The sequence below is a fragment of the Arachis hypogaea genome, chromosome 14, assembly GCF_003086295.3.
Source record: "Arachis hypogaea cultivar Tifrunner chromosome 14, arahy.Tifrunner.gnm2.J5K5, whole genome shotgun sequence".
Taxonomy (NCBI): domain Eukaryota; kingdom Viridiplantae; phylum Streptophyta; class Magnoliopsida; order Fabales; family Fabaceae; genus Arachis; species Arachis hypogaea.
Window position 1 is genome coordinate 120,705,345 of NC_092049.1, and position 21,309 is coordinate 120,726,653.

General features: G+C 31.2%; 1 protein-coding gene across 1 annotated transcript; it reads left to right on the forward strand.

Annotated features, from left to right (window-relative positions):
• Positions 1-13,458: 13,458 nt before the first annotated feature.
• Positions 13,459-15,324, forward strand: LOC112743889 (NADH dehydrogenase [ubiquinone] 1 alpha subcomplex subunit 1). The gene is made up of 3 exons (XM_025793304.3): positions 13,459-13,660; positions 13,776-13,875; positions 15,131-15,324. Exons 1-2 carry the CDS (start codon positions 13,553-13,555, stop codon positions 13,863-13,865), a joined length of 198 nt encoding a protein of 65 aa, XP_025649089.1. The 5' UTR covers positions 13,459-13,552; the 3' UTR covers positions 13,866-13,875; positions 15,131-15,324.
• Positions 15,325-21,309: the final 5,985 nt, after the last annotated feature.

A 21,309-nucleotide genomic window follows, 5' to 3' on the forward strand; every position in this document is an offset into this window, starting at 1 on the left:
ACAAGAAACTAAGGAAATAGCCAGCAAACACTGACGCGAGCGCATGGCTCACGCGAGCACGCAAAATGAAGAAATTGTAGCGACACGAACGCGTGCCTGATGCTAACGCGTGGAGTGGAATCTGCACGAATGACGCGAACGCGTGGATGACGCGAACGTGTGACAAGAAAAATTGCTGAATGACGCAAATGCGTGGACGACGCGTACGCGTGACCTGCGCGTTTTGCAAAAATAACAGAATACGCTGGGGGCAATTTCGGGCCGCATTTTGACCCAGTTTTCGGCCCAGAAGCACAGACTAAAGTTAGGAAACGTGCAGAGACTCAACACGCATCCACATACATTCAGATACATTGATATTAGGATTACTCTTAGTTTTAGATCTGAATCTAGATTAGTTTTACATTGATAGTTTTTGCTTTTACTTTGGATTTTGGATGCTGAAGAGTGATTACCTCCGTGAAGACATTACTTTAGTTTGTTTCCTTATTCCTTTACTCTTTCAGTTGATCATTGACCTTATTCAATTAAGTATGTTGCATTTTGAATTTATTAATATATAGAGTTACTTTTACTCTTAATTAATTTTAATTTTATATTTTAATTTAATTTATTATGTCTTCTTATATTTTTATGAGTATTAATTTCATGTCAATAGAGTAGATTTTCTACTTGACATGGGGGTTAATTAAAAGGAGACACTTGAGTTGGAATGCTCAAGTGCTTAGTTAAATTGAACGTTGTTGGCTAATTCTGTATCTACTAACACTAGACCTTCCCAAGGGAGAGGACTAGGATTTGCGGATAAGAGTTAGCTCAATCACTTTACTTTCCTTTATTTAGTAAGGGTTAACTAAGTGAAAACAACAGCCTTTTTATACTACACTTGAGAAGATTCCAACAAGGATAGAACTTCCAATTAATTATTCCCCCAGTCAAGGCCTTTTAATATTAGTAATAATTCTTAGTTCCTTGCTTTAATTTACAAGTTATTTTAAATTGCGTATTATCCAACTCAAACTTTCTTGAAAATTCCTGACTAATAAATTAGCACTCTTTCCTGCAACTCGTTGGGAGACGACCTGGGACTCATACTCCCAGTATTTTTAATTCTAAAATTTGTGACAACTCCTTTTTTAAATTGGTGAGGCAGACTTTAGCTGGTTAAGGGCTATACTTGCAACGCATTTCTCTTATTAAGATTCTCTTAATTGGTCTAACTTTTGCCACGCACCAATGATCCAAATTGAGATATACCTGTCTGGGTAGATACGGTGGCATTGATCCACTTGTTCCAGGATGTGGTAAGATATACCTTCTTGGGTAGATGCAGTGGAGTGATTCCGCTTGCCCCGGGTTTGGTTTGAAACTCCTGGTGTAGATGGAGTGGTTAGCCCCCACTTGCTCTCAGTTGATGATGATTTGAGATTTGTGAAAATTATCTGAGTTTTGAATTTTATTGGATAGATGCAGTGGGTCGGCTCCACTTGCTCTAGGTTGAGATCTGAGATTCTGTTGACCCTGCGTCGTAAGTGTGGTCGAACACTTAGATCTTTCCGGATGAGCTCTCCCCCATAGATATTTTTTATTTTAAATGATTGTGATTTTGAGCTTGGGGATGCGCACTCGCAGGGACTGTCCAATGGTTAGCTACCAGTACATGTCGAGTTGGCTATATAACCGACAGATGATATCATCGGCCATAGAGTAGACATTCATCATTTGCATATGTTTGACTTGTTTAGGTTTGCCTATTTGTTTTGGATTGCTACATCATATATGCTATGTTACCTGATTATATGCTACTTGTTCTACTTGTACCTTAATTGTGTATTACTTGTCTGTATTGCTTGTGTTTGTACAACTGGGAGGCCCTTCATTCTGGTGTCGGTTGACGCTGAACGCTATTCTTGTTGAAATAAAATAATGAGATGATTAATTTAAAATTATGATTATTGAATGAGGTAACTTGAACTCCCTGGGTAGCTGCAGTGAAGAGATTTCAGTTGCTCTAGGTAGAGAATGAGATCATTGATATTTAAATGCTGAGTTCAAATGTACTGGCTATGATTTAGTTCGGAATTGAGTGTTAAGAGGTTTGGAAAGAAGGAAAAGATGAGGAGTTGACTAGACTTAGTATTCCCTAGAACAGTTACCTAATTCATGGATTAGTGAGAACCTAAGATGAATAAAGGAAGTTTAGGATGCTTAGTGAGTTTTTATTATAGTGCATTGTATTTATTTGACACTTTTTATCGTACTGGAAACTCATGGATCGGGAGTTCTCATTCCGTATATATCTCTTGTTTTTCAGATGCAGGTCCAAGTGCTAAGCAGTGAACTGTGGTTCATTTGAGAGATGGTGAAGACCTTTGTATTCTCTGCTTTATATTTTGCTTAGGATCTCTCCATCTTTATTTTGAAAAACTTGTATTTTGTATTGATCTCTTTTGGGACTTGCCTATAGAGACCTTTATGTATTACTTGGGATAGATTAGGAGATATTGTTGTCAACTACTTTTATACTGTATCCTAGACAGCCTAAATTTCGCGGGTCGTGTCTAGTGGCTATTTACTTATGTTATGTATCTATACTTTGTCTTATTCTTATTCTTATTCTTATTCTTCATATTGTTTTTCATTCACGCTTTGTCTTTTAATTGTCGATACGTGAGTTTACAACTTCGCGATTTTATTTTCACTCTTTTCAAACTTCTCGATTTATTCTTTCTTTCAATTATATATATATATATATATATATATATATATATATATATATATATATATATATATATATATATTATAATCCACCTGAAAGTCGTACCACCGTAATATTATTGATTTATGACTCGAGTATAAGGATTTGAATATTATAGTGTTACAGTTCGAAACAACACCGGATCCAGATAATTAAATACAACTCATTCGTCGTTATCTCTAATACAACCATTTACATAAATATTCACAACAACATGCTCACTACTAGATATTTTTAGAGAATATGTGAAGAGAATTGATGAAATAAGAATGGTGTTACAATGACATGAATGAGCTCTTTATATAGCTGAAATTTTTTTTCATGTGTATCTTGTCTACATATCTAAAGATTTTTTACACAAGTATCTCGTTCTCACCGTGGACAAGTTACTTATATACATATCTTGTCCTTGGTATAGACGAAATATGTTTAAAGATATCGTAGTGTCTTATCTCCTCTATAGACTAGATATACTGCGATCCTTCTAAAAAACATATCTTGTCTATTCTACGGACGAGATATATTTATAAAAGACTCATCTATGCTGAAAACGAGATCAGTCATGAGGCATATAAACGTAAATACCCTGATGCGTGTCTATAAGTATATTTATAATATTTATTTAAAAACACTCAAATTTTAGTAATATTCTATTCCTTTAAAGTGCTAGCTAGTATGAATATTATCCACAATTCCATATTCTCGTGGGTACTTATTTAAATTTTAATAAAATAAGGTAATTCAATTAGGAAAATTTGATTCAATTCAATATTTTTTGGGAATGAATTTAAATTTAAATATTTAATTTTTTAACAAAAAAATATTTATAGAAATAATCAAATAACATTTATAAGTTATTATTAATAAAGAGACATTATATCTAAATTTAAAGAAAAAATAAATATTATTATTTTTGTTGAATTGTTGTCTCAAAGCAAGTACAATATTCTATTACAAGAAATATTAAAAAATAAAAATAGAGATAAATATGAATTTTGTTAGTTTTTAAATTCACACAAAATATACTACTAACATTATGAGATATTATTTTCTCATTTTTGAATAAATTCGAATCTTTTTAATTTAAAAGTTTTTTATGAAAAAAAACCTTTAATGCATTCATTCAAGTAGCGTTTGTTTCAAAAGGCTAGGATTGGGAGTAGAAAATTGAGAGTTAATATTGTATTTGGTGGCTAAAAGTTAGAATTAAAATTTAGTCTCTACAATACTTTCAGAAAATAGGGACATGGAAAATTGAAATTTTGGAGATAGAAACTAAAATTTTAATAATATTTTTTCTCAAAAATATCCTTATTTAACTTTTCAAATTCTCATTCTACCTATTTCACCATTTTTACCTCTCCAACCTTCCTTCACCTCATCTTTAGTGACATTTACAGTAGCAGCAAGCAGTTGAGCTTGATGGCAATGGCAGAGATAGAAGACGCGAGGGTGGTGGCTCTTTTTTGCTCCAGCTGCATTTTTCCTATCCTTTCACTTTTTCAACGAAGTTGGTGGACTTCAACAACAGCAACAACAGTCTGGTGGCAGCACAGGTGCAAAGGCGACAACCTCTTTCAACGATGATGGCGTCAATGAGCTCTAGCGCGATTTTGACGACGACAACCTTCTCCCTCATTATCTCTTATTCTCACCAGAACTCTCTCCCTCTAAGATTTGGCCTCCTCTTTTTCTCCCTCTCTCTTCGGTTTGTATGCAGCAACAGCGTCTCCTCCCTCAGTCACCATTGACATCATCTCTCATCACTCGCTTTCCTTCTTCTCTCTTTCCTTTTTCTTCTTTTCTAGTTCTTCTCCCTCTATACTTTCTTTCTTTATTTTCCAATTTCTCTCTTTTTCTTTCTCTTTATTTTGCTTTTGTTTTTTTTAATTAACAAGGGTATTTAGGTAACTTACTTGTTTTAGTTTTCATATTTATCTTAAATCAAACAAGATATTGAGACATAATTCAATTTTGTACACTTTACACTAAATACAATATAAAAACTTAATTTAGTTTTTATTTCTTAGTTTCAATCTCTGTCTCAGTCTTAAATCTCTCTTCCAAATTCAGCCTCACATCATTATACCCAAATTACACATAACAAAAAATAATAAAGACGTAACAAAAAACAGAAACAACAAATACTAAAAACATAAGAGAGAAGAAGAAAAAGAAAAAAAAAAGAGAGGGCGAAAAAGAAATGACAACAGCTTCCTTGCAAAGTTATGACTCCATTAAACTCTAGGTATCTTTTTTTTTTTTCATGGAGGAGAGAAAAAGTGTTTTAAACTCTTTTTAAATTTAGTGTGATATTTTTATACGTTAAATTTAAATCATATTCCAAATTTTAACTACCTTGATTCAAACTAAATCCATATTTAAATGAGTACTTTTATAGTAAATGATGCTATTTTTATTAAAATAGTTTATTTGTATAATAAAAAAATTTTTGAAATTTATTTATGCTATCTAACACATTGTTTGAATGTAAGATAGAAATTAAGAGAAAAGAAAATAGAAAGAAAGAAAATGAGAGGAAAAAAATGGAAAAAAAAAGTATATTTTTTATGTGTTGTTTGGACGAAAATAAATAAATAAAAAAATAGAAAATTTTTTTTTTGATTGAATAGAAGGAAAAGTAAAGATAGAAAAAATTATAATAGAGTAAAATTACATTAATATCCTTATATATATTATATATAAATTATAATTTAAAGAGTAATTCTATATTTTTACCTAAGTTTATACTTCTCCATTAGTTTTCTTCGCAACTTTGAAGAGAAAAAAAATTATATAAGGCCCACATTTACATTTTTATTTTTCATTCAATTTTTTTCTGATTTAAATAAAAAAAATTAATTTTTCTATCTATTTTTTCTATATATATATATTTTTTTTATAAATTCTTCTAATTTCGTAAAGGTCTATTGTTTATTGTTTTATTATATAATTCATACGCTTTTAGTATCGGGTTAATTATTTGTGTTGTTGTTGAATCAAATCCGAATTCTAAAAGATGATCCTATATAAAATTGGATCAAGTTTAATGGTAATATTATATAATTAAGTTATTTTAATAATAAAATTCAATTAAATTAGTATAATAATTTAAAAATTAATAACAAAAAATTTAATTAAAAAATAAAAAAAAGACTTAATTAGATTTTGTTATATAAAGATAATTTATTCACTTGATATGTTTCTAAATTTAAATCTAGTTCAGCCCTAATTTTAATTCTACTTACATTGTCTTAATTCAACATTTTCATAGCAGAGGATATCGTTCTATAGCCTTACATTCCTAATCCATGGAAAAAGCATATTTATTGTTCAACTCAGTTATTCCATAACCTCATCTTCATTCTCAAATTAAAATTCGCCATATGTGAAATTGTGAGTAATTTCAAAAGTGCAAGGTAGTTCTAGAAGAAACACGACTGATGTACTATCACAATAATCATGAAGAAACCAGAGAGGAAGTCAGCACCACCTTATCTAAAACTTACACATCATTATTTAACTATATATAACTCTCGTATCAAAAGTCTTTTCTTTTTTATTAAGTTGTCCATAGAGAATAATACATCTTTTCTTGAGCTAATATAGAAAATACAGCTATCTCTTCATAAAACATGATCCATGAATCTCTGTCAGTCCGAGACGTGAAAGCCACAACAGTGTTTTTAGGTTTAGAATTTGCTCTTCAAGGATGTTTTTGGGACATTATTTTGGAAAGTGATAGTCTATGAAGCAGATGCAATGATATTCCACTTAGTTGTCGTATTTGCGTGTTGGACACATTTTGGATATAACATTTATCGATACCGACATGCGTGTTTACTGCACTAACCTGTTTTAATGAAAAATAAAAAATTTTTCTCTGAACACATTTGGACACATCTAAATATCATCACGTATCAACGTATTTAATCTTATTCTTAACATATATTCTTAAAATAGATTTAAAAATAATATATATTATTATTTATTAATGTTACATGAGAAAACATGTAGAATAACTTGCTAGAATAGTTAGTAGTTGAGCTAGTTGTAAATAATAGTTAGTTAAGAGACTAATTGTTGTTATTTAAGAGTTGCAGCCAGCTTAAAAGACAGTTAGAAATCCAATTCAATGAAATCAGTTTTTGAGACTGTGAGAGAACCCTGATTTCCTTTCTGGTCACAAGTTTCTCATCTTGTGAAGTTCTTCCCGTCCCTTCCTGAACGCTTCACCATTTCAACATGGTGCGGTGAGCGTGGAAGGAAGAAATCAGTGAGGAATTGAACTTCAAAAAGGATAAGTCGGCAGAAATTTTGTTGAATTTCATTATTGTTGGATTTTTCCCTCCCCTTTCTAAATCTTCTTTCATTCTTCGTCTTCTTTCTTCCTTTTCTACTATTTTCTTCTCTTCCTTTGAGACTCAAACCATAGAGACTAATGAGATTTGTGTTATCTGAACAAGATTTAAAGATCAGGTAACCATTTCCGATTAGCGAGTCCTGGGAAGAAGATTGCGCAATTGATTGCGAATTCCAGCGTCAGTCGCAAATGGCATCAGAGGCGAATCCAAAAATCGATCTGCAAACGATGAGAAGTCTTCTGAATCAGCTAAATCAGATATAGTCGAATTCAAATAGGAACCAGTAGAATCCATCTTTAGATCCGGTAAGTCCGTATTTCTTGCATCCTGGAGAAAGTTCAAGAACGGCCCTAATTCCTATTGCATTAGAGCACAACAATTATTAAGTATGGGAGAGAGCAATGTGGAGAGCGTTGAGAGGAAAGATCAGGTTCATAGATGGTTCACTTCAGCGACCAACACAAGAGGATCCACTGTTTGATGCATGGGAGAGATGCAATACATTCGTAGTTTCGTGGATTAATCACTCATTGAGTCTTAACATTGCTAAAAGTGTCCTTTGGATCAACTCGGCAGAAGAACTATGGAGAGAACTGAAACAACGTTACTGCCAAGGAGACATGTACAAGATTGCTGAGTTGGAAGAAGAGATGTTTGCAAGCAAGCAAGGAGAACTATCTGTGATAGATTATTACACGCAATTGAAAACAATCTAGGAAGAATTAGAGAACTTTTTCCCTGTACCAAACTGTTCAAGATGCATTGATATGTGCACTTGCGAGCTTAGTATCATGAGAAATTACAGAAAAGAATCCCAAGTGGTAATGTTCTTGAGAGAATTAAGTGATCACTTTGCCACTGTGAGATCACAAATCATGCTGATAAAGCCAATGCTGAAGCTAGAATCTGTGTTTGCCTTTATTTTACAGCAAGAAAGACAACTAAATATGCCTGAAACTCTAGACAGTAATGCACTGATGATGAATGCAAGAAGCAGTAGTGCAAACTCAAGAAGTGAGGTTAATAATGGCAATATGAGAGGCAGAGGCAGAGGCAGAGGCAGAGGGGGTAGAGGCAGAAGGGGAAGAGGTCAAAAATAGTGTACCTACTGTGAAAAATTAGGGCACTTAATTGACGTTTGTTACAAGAAGCATGGATATCCTCCTAATCTCAAGAACAATCAAAGCTCATTTAACAACATAGTTGCTGAAGATGATGATGAAGATAACAACATGCAGATGCATTCCCAGAAAGAAATGGATGATAGGTCTGAGCCTTATTTTACTTTAGAGCAGAGAGAAGTATTACTTGCTCTTCTACAAAACCAAGAATCTTAGCTAAGGCATAGCATCAATCAGATTAGCATCACTACTCTCCCGTCCAACAAAGGCATATCCTATATCATGTCACTTTCTGTTTTTAGCCCAAAATCTTGGGTCATTGACTCAGGGGCCACAAACCATGTAGCTTACTCACACAAATCCTTCCACAGAAATTATAAAATTAACCATTAACATGCCTGATGGAACTAGAACAATTGCAACACTAGCAGAAAATGTCATTTTTCATAACAATTTACAACTGTTTAATGTGTTTTACATTCTAACTTTTAAATTCAAATTGATATCGGTTTTAAAATTAACTCTGGATTCTAAATGTCAACTAATTTTTTATGAAAATGGCTATGCAATCCAGGAAAAGAAAACATTGAAGACAGTTGGTGTAGTTGAACAGCGAAATGGATTGTATGCATTTGAAAATCTTCAACCTGCTCTAGCTACATCAAATTCAGCATGCATCAATACACACATCACATTCATCATATCCTGACCATTCTGTATTGTGGCATCTTAGGTTAGGGCATTTGCTGAATCATAGAATAAAGGTACTGCAAGGGGCATACACTGATTTACAATTTTCTAGTTGTAATAAGCCATGTGACTCTTGTCACTATGCAAAGCAAAAGAGAAATTTCTTTGTACCAAGAATTACACAAAGTAAGAATATATCTGATGTTGTGTATACTGACATTCAGGGTCCAATAAATACTGTATCAATTTTTGGTTTTAAGTGCTTCTTAACGATAGTAGATGATAAAAGTAGATTCACTTGGATTTACTTCATGAAAGGAAAAAGTGAAGCTACTGAATTAGTTAAAAGTTTTGTCAAATTAATTGAAACTCAATTTGATATCACTATCAAGAAGATTAGAGCAGATAATGGACCCGAATTTAAGCTTAATGCATTCTATGCACTAAAGGGAATCATACATCAAACATCATGCGTTGAGACGCCTCAACAAAATGGAATAGTTGAGAGGAAACATCAGCATATTTTAAAAATAACAAGAGCACTGATGTTTCACTCCAATTTGCCCAAGAAATTTTGGAATTATGCTGTGGCACATTCAGTTCACTTGAGGAATAGAATTTTCAGCAGTATTTTAAAAAATATCTCACCATATCAATTGTTATATGATAAACAGCTAGATATTTCATATATCAGAATCTTTGGATGTTTGGTGTATGCATATACACTAGTGAATCATAGAAGCAAACTACATAAGAGCGCTAGAAAATGTGTCTATCTTGGTATAAAGGAAGGAGTTAAAGGACACTTATTATATGATCTTAACAGTAGAGATATCTTCATTTCAAGAAACATCATTTTCTATGAATTTGTTTTGCCTTTTACAATACAAGAAACTGTACAAAATGAGAAAGTTGAGCATGAAATACATCCAAATTTTTGCATACATGATTTACATATATTTGATGATCCCTTGTGTATTGAGATTCAACAATCACACACACAACCAGGATCACAACAAACTACATCTAGGACCCCATCTTTAGATTATGCACCATTAGCATCCTCTCATACCAATATTCCTATTCAATCTTCACACACTCTCACTATGCAACCATTAAGAAGGTCCACTAAGGAGACAAAAAAACCAGCATACTTTGCTGATTTTCAATGCATGACTACTTCATCAACTCTATTAGCTACACCAGATTTCAGCACAACTCATTCTTCACAATGCCTTCATGAAAATTTTTTTGAATCCGCAATACCAGATTCAACCTTACCCCTCATTTTATTATGTCCATCCTCCATTGAATTTGTCAATCAAACCACCTTCCAGCCAATACACACTGAACAAATGCTATGCTGAGGCTGTCACTAATCCAAAATGGCAAGAAGCGATCAATGTGGAGTTAAATACTCTAAAAGAAAATAAGACTTGGACTCTAACACCTCTTCCAGCTAGAAAAAGAACTGTAGGTTGCAGATGGGTGTTTAAATTGAAGCTCAATGTTGATGGAACGGTGGAACACCACAAGGCCAGATTAGTGGCACAGGGCTTCACCCAAACGGTTGGGGTGGACTATCTTGAAACATTTAGCCCTGTTGTAAAGATGACAACCCTTCGAATCTTGCTTGCCATTATAGCAGTCAAAGGCTTGTTCGTGCATCAATTAGATGTCAACACAGCCTTTTTACACGGGAATCTTGTTGAAGAGGTTTATATGAAGCCTCCTCCTGGACTTTTTCTCTCTGACCCAAGACTGGTATGTAAGTTAGATCGCTCTCTTTATGGCTTAAAACAAGCCAGCAGGCAGTGAAATACTAAGCTCACTTCCACTCTTCTTTCGATTAGTTACTGTCAGTCTCGAAGTGATTATAGTCTTTTCACCAAATCTACAAAATCTAGTTTCACAATTATACTAGGATATGTTGATGACCTAATTGTTTCAGGGGATGACATGGCAGAGATCACTTTTATCAAATAGCATTTGCATCATTTGTTCAAGATCAAAGACATTGGTGAACTCAAGTTCTTTCTTGGCTTGGAGGTGATTCGGAGCAAGAGGGGGATCATGGTGAATAAAAAGAAATACTTCCTCGATCTCTTGAAGGATTATAATCTACTAAATGCCAAGCCAGCAGCAACACCAATAAACTACACCATCAAATTGACCAAGACTTCAGGAAATCCATTGCAGTCCAATATAGAGTATATGAAGCTTATTGGAAAATTGATCTATTTGACTAATATTAGGCCAGAAATTGGATATGCTGTTGGGAGACTAAGCCAATACTTGGATTGTCCCATAAACATACACTTTGAAGCAGCATTGAGATTTTTGAGATACTTAGGAGGAACACCAACCAAGGGGTTGATGTTTGCAGCTGACACAGATTTAACACTCACTGATTTTTCGGACAGCGATTGGGGCACTTGTTCAGATACAAGAAGATCAACCTCAGGCTATTGCTTCTTCATTGGCACTTCAATTGCGTCATGAAAAAGTAAGAAACAGAGTACGGTTGCTAATTCTTCATGTGAGGCTGAATATAGAGCCCTAGCAATGGCCACACGGGAGGCACAGTGGATCACTTATGTGGTGCAAGATCTGAGAGTAAAGTTGAAAAAACCCATTGGGATATACTGTGATAGCCAATCGGCATTGCGTATTGCCGTTAATCCAGTATTCCATGAGAGAAAAACATATAGAGATGGATTGTCACATTGTGAGAGACAAATGGCAAGAGCAAGTCACAAAGCTGCTATCCATCTCCATCCACAATCAAGTGGCAGACATATTGACAAAAGCGTTGGCTCCCAATCAGTTTCAACAATGTTTGAGCAACCTGATAATGATGGAAAGCATCGATTCTAGCTTGAGAGGGGGTGTTACATGAGAAAACATGTAGAGTAACTTGTTAAAATAGTTAGTAGCTGAACTAGTTGTAAATAATAGTTAGTTAGGAGGCTAATTGTTATTATTTAAGAGTTGCAGCTAGCTGTAAAAGACAGTTAAAAACCCAATTCAATGAAATCAATTTTTGAGACTGTGAGATAACCCTAATTTTTTCTCTGGTCACAATTTGTTCATTTTGTGAAGTTCTTCCGGTTCCTTCCTGAACGCTTCACTATTTTAACAATTAAAATAAAAAATATTTTAAATATTTTATATAATTAAAATAAAATATTAAAAATAATTAAAAAATTAATTTATATTTTAATATCAATAAAAGATCAAAATATCATTATAATTTATTTAAAAAATAATTTATATTTTATATGTATGCGTGTTTTTATATTTTATAAGATTTTAAAATTTACATATCAACGTATTTTATGTTTGTGTCCGCGTCCGTAAATCATAGGTGATAGGATTATGGTTGTAAATGCTCTTTCGGCTACCACACCAAATGATAATTTTGAACTTCTAATTTCCAACACTAAGGCCCTTTTGCACATGTTTAGGTCTTACTACATCTCCCATGTCAAAGAGAGATGGCAATTTAGTGGCACATATTCTAGCACACTTGCCTCTTACAAGACCAAATGCTTTGTGACGGGAAGAAACCCTATAAAAAATTTGTAATCAAGTTAATTTAGATATCTTTAATATCATTAATAGAATACAATATTTCCGTTAAAAAAGTAACAAGAATCTTTTTTGGAGGTGAATAGTAATTGTTTATAATTTTTTTTTTCTTTTTCAACCACAACCTAGATGATGCTGGAGATCGAGCCTGGTATCATTATCTAGGACTAGGAGGCAAAATGGCAAATACCTTTGCTACTAGTATACAAGCCTTAATCCAACTAGATTAAGGATTAGTTTGGATAAATAACTTAATTAAGTTTTTTTTAAAATAATTTAATTAAATTTTTTTTTGAAAAAATAACTTAAATAATAAATGACTAAGTTAAAAGTAACTTATAAATAAGTTATTTTGTATTTGAATTTTTAATTTTAAAAATGTGATAAAAAGTAGTAGTATTATGAGAGAAGTCATTTTTTTTTAACTTCTGTATAAGTTCCTAAATAGCTTATTAGAAAGTTGCAATTTGGTTTTAAAAATTGTACCAGACATCAATACTATTACTTTTCATAAGCCAAAAGTTTAAAAAAGTTACTTTTAAAACTTTTTAAATAAGGCTTAAAAGTAACTAGCAAGTAGCAAAGTTTTTTTTTTTTCAAAAATAAAAAAATTAGTAACAAATAAAAGTAGTTGCAAAAATTTTCCTTTGCTAATGAAATTCATATGAATAATTTTTTTCACAATATCTCCTAATTCAATAGACAAATATTAATTTATTGTAAATTTGAGCTCTAAAATGGGATTCAAACCCCAAAACAGATGAGTTAGCTGATTACACGACGAACCAAGTTGGTTATCATTTATACAGTTTTAATAGGCCTCATAATCGCTCTAAAGTGAATAGACATTTTATGTTTTTGTTGGCCCACAAAACGTTGGGTAAGGCCCAATATTGAAACAAAAAAGCCACATTAGGTGATGATTTTAAAAAGTGGTAACATGATTAAAAGAAAAGAAGAAAAAAAAGAAGCAAGCAAGCAAGAAAGAGAAGAGAAGAGAGAGGGAGAGAGAAGAGAGAAGTGTGAAAATGAATTTGCGATGGATGGAAGCGATGCTGCCACTGGGAATCATAGCGGGAATGCTCTGCGCCATGGGTGGCATTCAGTACACCATTCACAAAGCCGCTCACGGCAGAGTAATTACACACTCTCTTTACGTTAATCTTCGTTAATTATGGAGTTAATTGATTTCTCAGATCGTGCTTCTTAAATGATCTAACGTAGGGTTTGTCTTGTTCTTGATTTTCTCAGCCTAAGCACATTGGGAACGATATGTGGGACGTCGCCATGGAACGGAGGGACAAGAAGCTCATGGAGCAAGCCTCCGCTTCTTCCAATTGATCGCCACCAGGTAATTTATTAATCAATCTAGGGTTTGCAGTTTACACCAATTGCTCTGTCGAGTTGATGGATAGTGATTAGTTATTGATTAATCATGTGTTAGAGCTTGTCGATTAGAGAAATTTTATGTCGGGAGGCTTTAGTTAATTGAGAAATTGGGAAAAGCTGGAATCTTTTTTCTTTTCCTTTCCTTTTCGGTAGGAGAGAGTGAAGTGGACTGAAATTATTTGTCTAATGTTTTTACTAATCATTTATACTCAACAAATCAGTCACTAAATTAGCTGAACATATAAAATTCACGTTTTTCTTATATTGGTGTGTACATAGCATTTTTGTTTTTTACCCTGAGGAAGTTTGGCTGTTTTAAAATTTAGTGAAACAGATTATCATAGAAATGGAGATAGAGGAATTTTTCAGGTGTGTAAGTCAAGAAATGAAGGCAAAATGTAGTAGTGTAGTGTCTATGCTTGGAAACATGATTACTGTTTACTTGAGTATTGTCTTCCTAGCCCCTTTTTGGTGATGAAATAGTGTCGCACCTGGTTTTCTTCATGACTTTGTCAAACATTTCATGGAGTGATTGGTGAGATCCATAACGTGTGTTTTCATTTTTTGACTAGTCACATTCAGTTCATTCCTATGTGTACAAATCGAGATTTTTTAGCCCTAGCCGGAGGCCAAACCCATGAGATTGTTGGTCTTGTAGCAGTTGAATAAAACATTAGCAGCAAGTATTTTGCACAAGCACAAGTACACTTTTCCTCCCTCCCATCGTTAACCCTTGGTTATGATATTTCTAGTATAAGTGATACAAACCAGCTCATTATGTGCACAACTAATTCTAATCATCAGCTTGCTTGCAACTTGAATCACAATCTATTGGTATTGATGTGTTTATTTTACACTTAAATGTAAAGTATAGTATCCTCTTTTCTTTTTTTTTTTCTTCTTTTTTTTTTAAATACTTTATTTCTTTGTTGACAAGATGTCTTTCCTTAATGAAGAAGATGGACAAATGGCCATGTTGATAATTAATATGGATGTAATTGGCGCATTTTCACGCTCATGAAATATTTGAATGTGCATAAAAGCTTTTAACATTCTTCCAACTGCAAGTAATTTTCTTTTTTCCGGTTGTCTGTAGTGCTTTAACAGTTTAACTTGAATTGCAGTGTAGGGATTTGAGAATTGGGTTGGTTTGTGTGTAAAACTTTATGATCTGGATATAGGATAGAAATCATGACACTTTGTTCTGCTAACTGCAGTTTGTTTAATCAATGTGATTGCGAGGGGAATAAATTGCTTACCTGGAGTTCCAGTTGTGTTCTGAGGAAGCGAGGTGAATCACTACTACAAAATTTCTCTCACTTTTCTTGTATGCTATTCAATGTAAGCTTTATAAAGATACCATCAAGTTACTTTCTCAAAGCAATGGGCATTTGAAAGCTAGTTTGAGATATTTGTTCCCTTTTAAGCTTTAGAACTTTTTTTTTTCCGCTTATCTGCAAATCTCTCTAAGTTGAAATCTTTGGCTGATGAATAATTATGCAAAGTTTTCATTCCCAATCCCATAGCGCCACCAAGCATGAAGAGAAAGTTGGAAACAGAAAAGGCTATCATTGTAGTTAATATCTGTTTAGCAAGGCATCATACATAAAAATTTTCAAGGGATTTATTTATTTAACTTAAATACGTATAAGACAATGAATATATAAAACGTTTCTCAAACCAAAACGGTAATCCTTTCCTTTCAAGCCTCAAGCAATCAAATACCCTCCCAATCAGCTGTTTCTGCCTACACAATTCAATATAAACATGGTATAGCATTCTGAGTTAAGCATCACGAGGTAAATAAGAGTTTTGCAATGTAAATCATTTGTGCTATTAGTGTGAATTATAATGTGGTTTAGCGTGCATGCTTCAATAATGAAGTTTCATTCCACGGCTTCCTTTTCTGAAAAATCCAATCTGCTACCATTTCTTATGAAAAGGTGGTCATTATTGTTGGAGAATTATTTTGCATATAAATTGAATTAAAATAAGAGCCTACTGCCTAGCATAGGTGGTTGGCATGAAAAGAAAAAATTCTTGAGCTGAAGACAAACGTGATATTCAACAGGTGTCAGGTAATCTGGTGTTAATATTATTGGATATGTTCTCTCTAGAGAGACGGAAAACTGGGGTAGGTGTGAAAATGAAGGCTAGCATATTTTTACTCGTAACCCAAAAAAAAAAAAAAAAATTGTAAAATGAATGTATAGTAGATGACTCTGTGTACTATTATTATCTTCATGCAGTTGTAATTCTCGATTATTTTACATTATGGACAATCAACTCCCATTTGGAATAATAATAATAATAATGATGATGATGATGATGAAAAAGGTTTTCATATAATAATATAATATTCGTTGTTAAAGAGTAGAAATTTGTATGAATGATTAACGGGAAGGCGTTTAGAAAAAGAAGGCAAATATCTGTGGTGATTGCATGTATGGTATTTGGCATCAATCGTAGCTAGCGACATTTTACCTTCCCCGTGATAGCAATGCTCTTTAGTGCGACAATAACATGAACAAACGAACATCTTAAATACTCAAATAGAATTACCATGAATTGGAGAATACATGTAGTGTAGTTTCTACTTCTAGAGATTAGTAAATTATTTTTTGTACCAAAAAGTATTTTCCTAACAACTTTACCACGTCCATATTATGTGTTTCTTATGGAGGGTAAAATTGCATAAAACTTTTTCCGCTACTTTTTATCCCATACTAAACATGGTGAAAAATTCCTAGCCAAAATTTTGTCATGTAAAATAAGAGTTCCTTGTCATAGCAAGTTAGTGTCACATATATGGATGAGATGTATAGGATTGAATGGTTGATCTATGCAACTTTAGGTCCACTTCCCTTATTTTTCTTCTTTTTTTTTTGCCCTTTTTTTCTTTTGGGACCCCACTAGGGAGAGCAAGACACTATTTTATAGTGACCACTATCACACACATAGGACCTAGGTTTATTTTACAAAATATTATTAAATAATAAATACTATTCAAGTATTTTGATTGTTGTTGCTGTGTGTGTTGACTGTTGAGTGTGGCTCCATTATATATGCCTCAGGAGAGTTCCGGACTTTTTCGTTTTGCCAGCTTTTATGAGTTTAGGCCTGAAAATTCATTCTTATATATATATATATATATATAAGGGTAACAGAATAACTAACTCAATCGAAAATTTTGGTAATAGATTTATAGTTTTTTTTTTTTTTAAATAAAGTATCAAGTAAGTTTTTAAGACAAAAATACTAAAATTTCTAAAGAATTAAAATATTGGATGTATAATTCCCTAAAAATGTGCAATAATATGCAATATTTGATGAGATTCATCTTTTTGTCGGAGATTTATAGTCCACTGTTACAATTTTTCAAAGACTTGTTTGATTTTTTTTTTTTTAAAAAAACATAATTTCATTGCACAATTTTCTCAAAAACTTATTTGGTACTTTAATTCATCGCAAAATTTTCTCAAAAACTTATTTGGTACTTTAATTTTTTTTTTATAGATCTGAAAATCAATTACAAAATTTATTAGGAACCTACTTTGTCTTATCATTCTATATATATTTAATGAAATTATAACTTTATCATAAAAGTTTATATTATATCCTTACAATAATATTCCGATTAATAATTGTGTTAGTGCATAAATATAGCTACACTAAAAAAATGCACTATATGTTTTGCATTAAAATTTGTCCATTTTTCATTTACCTAAAAATTGGAATAAGTTAGGACAATGATACAAACAAAAAGTTTTCTCTTTAATCCTTAATATTTCTATATTTATTTTTATCTTAAAGACACCTACTAAAAACAACTTAAAAAGTGAGAATTATTATTTTTGAGAAACCGAAATGATTGTGAGGGGTTGGTGGTGCTGAGCTGTGAAATTTGATATACTTTGCTTCATCACTTAATTCATCATCTCATGCGTGAAGCCTGAGACATTGTTCTTCTTTGATTTTGGTTTTGGTTGTTCAATGTGCATAGATTGAGTGCTTCACTCACACAAAATAATGAAAATAGTGACCAAACTTAATTTATTTAAACAGAGAATAATGTAATGGTAGCTTTACAGAAGGATACATAAGAATTATTTAAGATCATGCAAGCCACAAATAATTCATATGCTTTTCATGTTGCTTTCAAACACTCTTGCTAGGGTTTATTAGTGTAGAAACTAGAAACAATTAAATTTATTTTATATATTTTGAATGTATTGTTTAAAAATTTAATTTGATATATTACACAGTCGTGCAACTATAACCGTTTTCTTTAATGATCATTTACGAGATCAATATAAAAAATAGTTATTTTTTTAATATAAAGTTATGTGATTGAATGCACGTGTAAAATGATTTTATACTAACCGTGCATCAACATTAAATTCATTTATTTGGTAAGAAGAGCACTTCAACTGAAAAGGTACTAATAAATGTGGCTGCTGCTTTGACTGATTCGCAGCTCAAATCCATGGCACAAGAACTTGATTCCTTGATGCCACCATGTGCTATTCTTGTGTCTATAATCTGTGACTCTTTACATTGGACAATGAAATGTCACAGGCCAAAAACAAGTTTTTATTATTTTTTTTTGTTTTTGATTTAGTTTTTAGAATTTAATTTTGATGCAATATCATTACATATAATTACGTAATGTCACGTCAACAAAATAATTATATTAACATTATAAATAGTAATGTTAAAGAACGAATACGATTACAAACGTGCAAAATATTTTATACTATTAATATATTAAAATTTAACTTAGTTTTATTTTATCTATCATGATTAAAATGATTAAGCCAGCTATAAAATTTTAACCATACTTGAAAATTATAATTAAAATAATAAAAATAATATTATAAAATCACTTAGTAGATTTGAAGAGTTAAAAGAAAAAAATATTAAATTATCACAAATAATTTATTAAAAATGATTTTAATGAAGGCTAGTTCTAATAGCACAAAATTTTTAGAATCAATACAAAATCTTCATTCTAAAATAAGTTTTATTTAAGAACTCAAAATCCTAAAGAAAAATATATTTATCATAAAACTTTTAAAAATTATTATCATGTTAATAATTTTTCACAACTTAAAAATAGATATAATTTTAAGGACAAATGATACAAATAAAATATTTAAAATTTATATTTACACAAATATAATAATCTGAAATATGTTATATTTGTGTCCTAATTGACTCTATACGTAAATTGTGATTTACATGTAAGTGCTTAAACGTGATAGGCAGCTACGATTTACACAAAGTTCAATTAGGATACAAACATAATTTGTTTCAGATGGTTATATTTGTATAAATATGAACTTTAAATATTTTATTTGTGTTATTTATCTCAATTTTAATTCTTAAAAAAATAAATCATTAATAATTTTTTTTTTGCCACATCTAATAAATAAAATTGAACAATTATTTAAAAATATTGTAATTTTGGTATAGGAGCCAAATGATGAATTTGGGGGGAGGGGGGAGGGGAGGAAGGTTGATCAAATTAAAAAAAAAATGTTGTTATATACTTAAAATAAAATAATAAAATGGTGTAATCTTAGGTACTATAAACACCACAATCATAGAGATATAAGTTATAACCGAAGAAAGATTTTTTTTTTTTTTTAAGTACATTACATATTATTAAATAAACATACCAAAAACACAACAAATGACACAAAATAAAACGGATGAGGGAATTGATTATTTTTATCAATGGGGGTTGGAAAAAGAATTTATTGCAGTCAAAATTATGACGACTTTCTGTCTTGACTTGATTACTTGCATTACATTGACCCTTTTTGGGTGCAGATGCCATCACTCACCACCATGTCTTAGTTTTTATTTTTAGTAACGTAATTATTCTGTTGGTCCTTTTGTTTTATTAAATTTGTAATTAGATTTTATAATTTTTTAATTAAATTTTATATTATTTTTAATTTTATAATTAGTTTTTTTAGTGTAAAAAGTATTAAAATTAACTAAATATTTTTTCGTAAATTAAAGATATTCACAATTAAAAATTCAACTAGATTTTTGACCCTATATTTTTTGAAAAAATTATTTATGAGTATGTATTTAAATAGGTCTTTAAAAAATATGGAATCATATGTTTTCGTCTCTAAAAAAATTTGATCGTTAAGGTCTCTAAACTTTACAAAATAGGTCATTTTGTCACATTTTTTAAAACCTATTTATCCAAGTGAAAACAACAAAATTGACTAAAATAGAAATTTATATGTCTTGTTTTTATAAAGTTCAGTGACTTCAACATAATAAAATTTTTTAAGAGACGAAAATGTTGGATGCAAAATTTCTTAGGACCTATTTGGATATAATACTTTTTTTTATTAATTTTAATATTTTTGACATGAGAAAAATTTGATTATAAAATTAAAATCAGCATAAAAATTCAATTAAAAAAAATATAAAAATCTAATTACGAATTTAATAAAAATATAATGACTAATAAAATAATTAAACCATTTAGTTATTTTGTTTTTGCATAGTTGTATCTTTGAAGCCACAGTTCAAAGAATCATAATAAAGTTTTAATTAGCAATGATGACGCAGACACATCAACAAACTTAATCACCAATGTTCAAGAACCTGATTATTTCAATTCCTAATCATACATACATTCCATTTAATTAATATTTTTTATTAATATTCTTTTATGACATGGTACAAATGATAACATTAAAGTGCAGCATCAAAAACCAAATTTAATAGGAACATGGTTGCAGCACACATTGAGGAACAAAGGTTAACAACAAAGAGATCTTGGTCTCCGATTCAATTAAATGAATCAAAGGGAATAATGGGGTTGTGGCTCTGCAAGTAACCAATCTGTGCCCACAAACATTTATACCAAGCTCTTATTTCTTTTCTTTTTTTTTTTCAATTCAATTGTTAATATTTAGGTACTATATTGATATATATTATAAAATCGATTCTTCCAAAAATTTAAATGAATAGAAAAAGATAGATAAATAATTATATTCTCTAACATATCTCTTCACAAAAGAGTCACTTTTGAATTTTGCAAATATAAAATCAATTCTTTCAAAAATTTAAATGGATAGAAAAAGATAGATAAATAATTATATTCTCTAACATGTCTCTTTACGAAAGAGTCACTTTTGAATTTTGCGTGAATTTTGCATAGGCATTTTTTCTTTTATTACTGACCTTATGCTAAATTCTTTCTTTTTTGCGTGAATTTTGCATAGGCATTTTTTCTCTTTTATTACTGACCTTATGCTAAATTCTTTCTTTTAGAATCAATAAGGATCGAACTTATATTCTCTAACAATATCAAAAGAACACTTTCAACAATGTGCAAATGTTAGAACGAACTAAGAAAAACAAG